This window comes from Aureococcus anophagefferens, assembly GCF_000186865.1.
Source record: "Aureococcus anophagefferens unplaced genomic scaffold AURANscaffold_2, whole genome shotgun sequence".
Classification (NCBI taxonomy): Eukaryota; class Pelagophyceae; order Pelagomonadales; family Pelagomonadaceae; genus Aureococcus; species Aureococcus anophagefferens.
This window is the reverse complement of record NW_008705562.1, coordinates 1695285-1700203: the sequence shown is the minus strand read 5'-3', so window position 1 is coordinate 1700203 and position 4919 is coordinate 1695285. Positions and strand designations below refer to the sequence as shown.

Here is a 4919-nt window from a genome sequence, read left to right as displayed (position 1 = left end):
CGCCGGGCCCGAGGCCGCGCGGGCCGTGCCGCCGGCCGCGCGCGCGGGCCGGTCCGCGCAGCCGGCTACTTTAGCCTCGGAGACGCTCCGGTGCGCCGTGTCCGTGCGCGCGTCGCGCGAGGAGGTGCTCGACGCGCTGAGCGCCGTGCTGAGCGGCGACGCGGGCGGCGGCGCGACGCTCTGCCTGCCGCGGCGCCAGGCGGAGCCCTGGAGCGGCGACGACCTGGTGTCCGTCGCGGCGACGCGCGCGGACGACGGCTTCGTGCTGAGCCCGGCCTACGCCGGGGGCTGCGCCGAGTCGCTGAGCGGGCGGCTGCGCGTGAGCGCCAAGGAGCGCTGGGACGGCGTCGATTTGGAAGCGGAGATCCGCGCGACGTCCGCGCGGCCCGTGGCGCCGAAGCGCTTGGAGGCCATCGGCGAGCGCGCGCTGCTGCTGTGCCTCGTCGCCAAGGACAAGGCCGAGGCGGCCAAGTTCGTCGACGTGTCCGCGCGCGCGCTCGACGATCTGCGGGGTTTAGGGCCCGCGGCGAAGGCCTGGGACGACGGCGCGCCGTCGGACGGCGACGGCGACGGCTACGTGCTCTTGGGCGGCGGCACGTGCCAGGGTTTGTTGGATGACGCCGACGCGCCCTGGCGGCCCTGGGGGCGGGCGCTCCAGGACGCGCGGCCCACCTACGGGCGGCGCTACTGGTCGTCGCCGCGCGCGTCGACGTTCGCCGTCCGCGGCGCGTCGTATTTGGACGACCGCGTCAAGGTCTTCGCGTCCGAGCCGCCTTTGTTCGAGCTCGTCGCGGCGGACCTGCTGCTCCACGGCGACGGCGACGGCGCGCACCCGCCGCCGGGCGCCGACGCGGCCGGCGGCGCGCCCGCGCCGCGGCGCGGGCTCCACGTCGTCGACCACCCGGAGAACCGCGTGCGCGTCGCGCGGGACGCGTACGCGGCGCCCGAGGGCGGCGCGCCGCCGCCCTTCACCTTCGTCGTGACCCTCGTCGTGCCGGGGCCGCCGAGCTACACCTACGCCATGTACTACGCGTGCCGCGACTCGACGAAGCTGCGGGACGGCTCCACGCCCCTCGGCCGCGTCGCCGAGCCCTTCTTCTTCGGCGACGACGACGCGTTCCGCGACGACCGCTTCAAGATGACGCCGCGCGTCGTCGACGCGAACTGGGTCGTCCGCCGCGCCGTCGGCCAGAACCCCGTGCTCCTGGGCAAGAAGCTCAAGCAGCACTACTTCCGGGGGCCCGACTACCTCGAGCTCGACATCGACATCGCCTCCTCCGCCGTCGCCGCGTCCGTCGTCCGCCTCTGCGGCGGCTACGCCAAGGCCCTCGTCGTCGACATCTCCTACGTCCTCGAGGCCAAGCACCTCCTCGAGCTCCCGGAGAGCGTCCTCGGCACGATCCAGATCGCCCACATGGACGTCGACAAGGGCGTCCCGCTCCCGAGGTAGCTGGCGCCCCCCCGCCGTTTTCACATACCGCCCCGTCCCCCGCCGCCGCGCCCAAGTCGACCGCGCGCGCCCGAGCCCCCGTTCGAGCCCGGTCAGGGCTGCACATAACCCGTCGTCTCTCGGACTGGGATCGGCCTTTACGCGTCCGTCGTCCCGGCGGCCGCCGCGTCGAGGGCCGCGTGGGCGAACGCGTAGAGCGCCCCGTCGAGCGCGTGCCGCTCGCGGAGCCGCGCGACCGTCGCCGCGGGCAGCTCGTCGACGCGGATCGCGACGTCGTTGCTGTCGCCGATCGTGTTCTTCGAGTTCGGCAAGATGCGGTCCCGGGGCGCGCCGTCGTACTTCGTGATCGCGGGCGCCGTCCAGCCCATGCGCGCCGCGACGACGTGCAGGAGCTCGCCGTGGCGCTCGAGCGGCCCCACGAGGAACGCGCCCGCGCGCGCGGCGCGCTTCAGGACCTCGAGGTCGCCGCGCGTCGCCGCGTTGGCCGGGTCGGCCCAGTCCGGGTCGCAGTAGGCGCAACCGTCGGGCCCGGGGAAGCGCGTGCGCCGGCCGGAGAGGAACGCAAGCTGCCAGTTGCGCCGCTCGTCGAGGAACGCGTGGCGCGTCGCCGCGGCGACGAACGGCGAACCCGGCGCGAGGGGCCGCGCCGCGCGCCCGAGCCCGTCCGAGACCGTGCGGTTGAACGAGTACTCGCTCAGGAGCCGCGCGATCGGCTCGCGGACGACGGCGAGCACGAGGCGCGGCGCGCGGAAGAGACCGGCCCAGGCCGCGACGAGCGTCGCGTTCCCGCCGGCGCACGGGCCGCGGCGAAGGTTGTCGATGGCCCCGCCGTCGGCCCGCGTGTGCGGCCGCAGGTGGTAGCTGGTGAACCCCTTCCCCCCCGTGGGATCGGCGTTCTTGAGGATCTGGTTCGTGTGGCGCGTCGAGCTTTTCGCGATGGCGAGAAAGGTCAGGCGGGTCCCGCTTTGCGCGACCATCTTCCACTGCATCTCGCCGCCTCGGCCGAAGCTCAGCTTCGGCCGCACACCGATGCCGCACTGTGCGGCGGCCACAGCGAGGCACGCGAGGCACGAGCAGCGGCGCGCGGCTTGTAAAGCCATCGTATCGAGGACCCTGCTTTAGCTCTGCTGAGCCCAGGCTAGTGCAACAAAGGGTAAACATTCACGCTTTCAGCAAGATTTTCAAGCACTTGAAACGATTTGTATCATCAATCCGCGCGCTCCTGGCGAGATTCGCGCCCCGCTTTCTTGAGTGCTCTCCCAAGTGGACGTCCGTCCCGGCGCGCCTTGCACGGGGGCGCCGGCGGCTCGGAACACAGACAAGCGCGGGTCCTCGGTGCAGCGAGCCCCGACGACAGGGCCATGCCCCGGAACCGGCGCGGGGGCCGGCGGGGCGGGAAGCCGAGCGTGAGCCCCGTGCGGAACGGCGGCGGCGGCGCCCCCCGGCACGCCGCGCCGACGATGGCGCCGGCCTACGCCGGCTACGTGCCGCCCGTGGGGCCGCAGCACGTCATGTACGACGCGCGCGTGGGCCAGTGGACGATGATCCCCGCCGCGCCCGCGGGCGTCGCCGCGGCGCCGCCGACCTACGGCGCGCGGCCGTCGCGGCGCGGCGCGCGGTCGCGGCACCGGCCCGACGCCGGGGCCTACTACCCGCCGCATCCCAAGGAGCCCCGCGAGTACTCGCCGCGCTGCGTCACGGAGTTCGGCGCGCCGCTCGCCATCTACCCGCCGCCGCCGCCGGTCGCGCCGGGCGCCGCGGGCCGCCACAACTACTACGCGGCGACGTCCCCGCCGGAGGCGAAGAAGCGCGACCGCTACACGACGACCTACAACCAGGGCGGCACGGACTTCAAGTTCACGACGAAGGCCGCGAACGTGCCGTCGACGCCCAAGAGCCCGCGGTCGCAGTGGGCCGAGGCCGCGGCCGCCGCGCCGCCGCCGCCGCGGCCGCTGGACGCGCCGGTCGCCGACTCGCCCGTGTCGCCCCAGTCCGAGCGGTCCTGGCGGTCCGTGTCGCCCGTGCTGTCGCCCCCGGGCGTGCTCCGGTCCCCGCGCTACCGCATCAAGCCGGGCGCCTACGACCAGCTCTTCGCGAGCTCCGGCGGCCGCGACGGCGACGAGCTGCCCTTCGCCCTCGACGGCGACGACGGCGACGCGGGCGTTTCGGCGGACGACGACGGCGCCGTGCCCGCGGCGCTCATCGCGCGGTTCCGGGCCATGGACGACGCCGAGGCCGAGCGCGCGGCCGCGCGCGCGCCGAGCCCGCCGCCGTCGCTGTCGAGCGACGACGAGGACGACGCGCCGCCGCCGCCGCCGCCGGAGCCCCACCCGATCTGGGCCGGCGACTCGGACAGCGACGACCGCGAGGTCGCGGGCGCGACGGCGAAGGGCTGGGGCCCGCCCGGCGCCGAGGCCGCGACGTTCCACAAGTCGACGCTCTTCGCCCACCAGGCCCTCTCCAAGGCGCCGCCCGTCGTCGTCGCGACGCCGCGGGCCGACTCCAAGGAGATGTTCGCCGGCGACGTCCTCCCCTCGCCGCGGCTCTCCAACTTCATCGGCGCGCTCCAGGACGACCTCTGAAAAGCCCCCGAAAGCCGCCCGCTCCGCAGACCCGCGTCGCAGCGAGCGGCCCCCGCAAGTGCCCCCGCCCCCCTCCCGTTTCCCCCGCGGCGGCGGCAGACGCCGTCGCCGCGGCCGTCGCCGCGGCTGTTCACGTAAGTGTTCAATCAGTCACATTGAACTTTTTTTTTTTTTTCAAGTTTGTTCCGCTCGAGGGGCGCCCGGGCTGCCTCGACGCCGCACCCCGCGCACCACCCCCATCCGCACCCGCATCACCCGCACCCGCACCACTTCGACCTCACCACTAGTGCTCACGGCCGTCGAGGAGCCCCCGGTCTCCTGCTGCGAGCCGGACGGCTACGGCGAGCTGGCGCGGACCGCCGTCGACGACCTCGCGAAAGCCCTCGGCCTCGACGAGACGCCAACCCCCGTTTTCTACGACCTCGGCTCCGGCGCGGGGAAGGTCGTCGCGCACATGGCCCTCGCGGGCTACGCGGCCAGGGCCGTCGGCGTCGAGGTCAACGACGGCCGCCACGTCGCCGCGCTCGCGCTCCGCGCCGCGGCCCTGGCCTCCAAGGGCGCCGACGTCGACCTGCGCAACGAGGACATGTTCGACGTCGACCTCGCCGAGGCGACGACGCTCTACGTCAACCAGGCCTGCTTCCCCGCGGAGGTCCGCGACCGGCTCCAGGCGAAGATCCTCCGCGAGGCCGCGAACCTCGAGTACGTCGTCGCCGCGCCGCCCATCCCCGCGCTCGAGGCCGCGGGCCGCTTCGTCGTCGACCAGCCCGTCCTCCACCTCCCCATGGAGCTCTACACCTACGCGACCCCCTCACGATCTACCGCCGCGCGGACCGCACGGCCTGAGGCCCGACGGCGCGCGAGCCCGAGACCACGCCGGCCGGGGC

General features: G+C 74.6%; 1 protein-coding gene across 1 annotated transcript; it reads left to right on the top strand.

The window, feature by feature from the left end:
- Positions 1-688: 688 nt before the first annotated feature.
- On the top strand, positions 689-1450 carry AURANDRAFT_19712 (hypothetical protein; the record flags this gene model as incomplete). The annotated part of the gene is made up of 2 exons (XM_009035140.1): positions 689-892; positions 950-1450. Coding segments are annotated over 2 exons (705 nt in total), but the record flags the coding sequence as incomplete, so codon positions are not given.
- Between the last annotated feature and the right edge of the window lie 3469 nt (positions 1451-4919).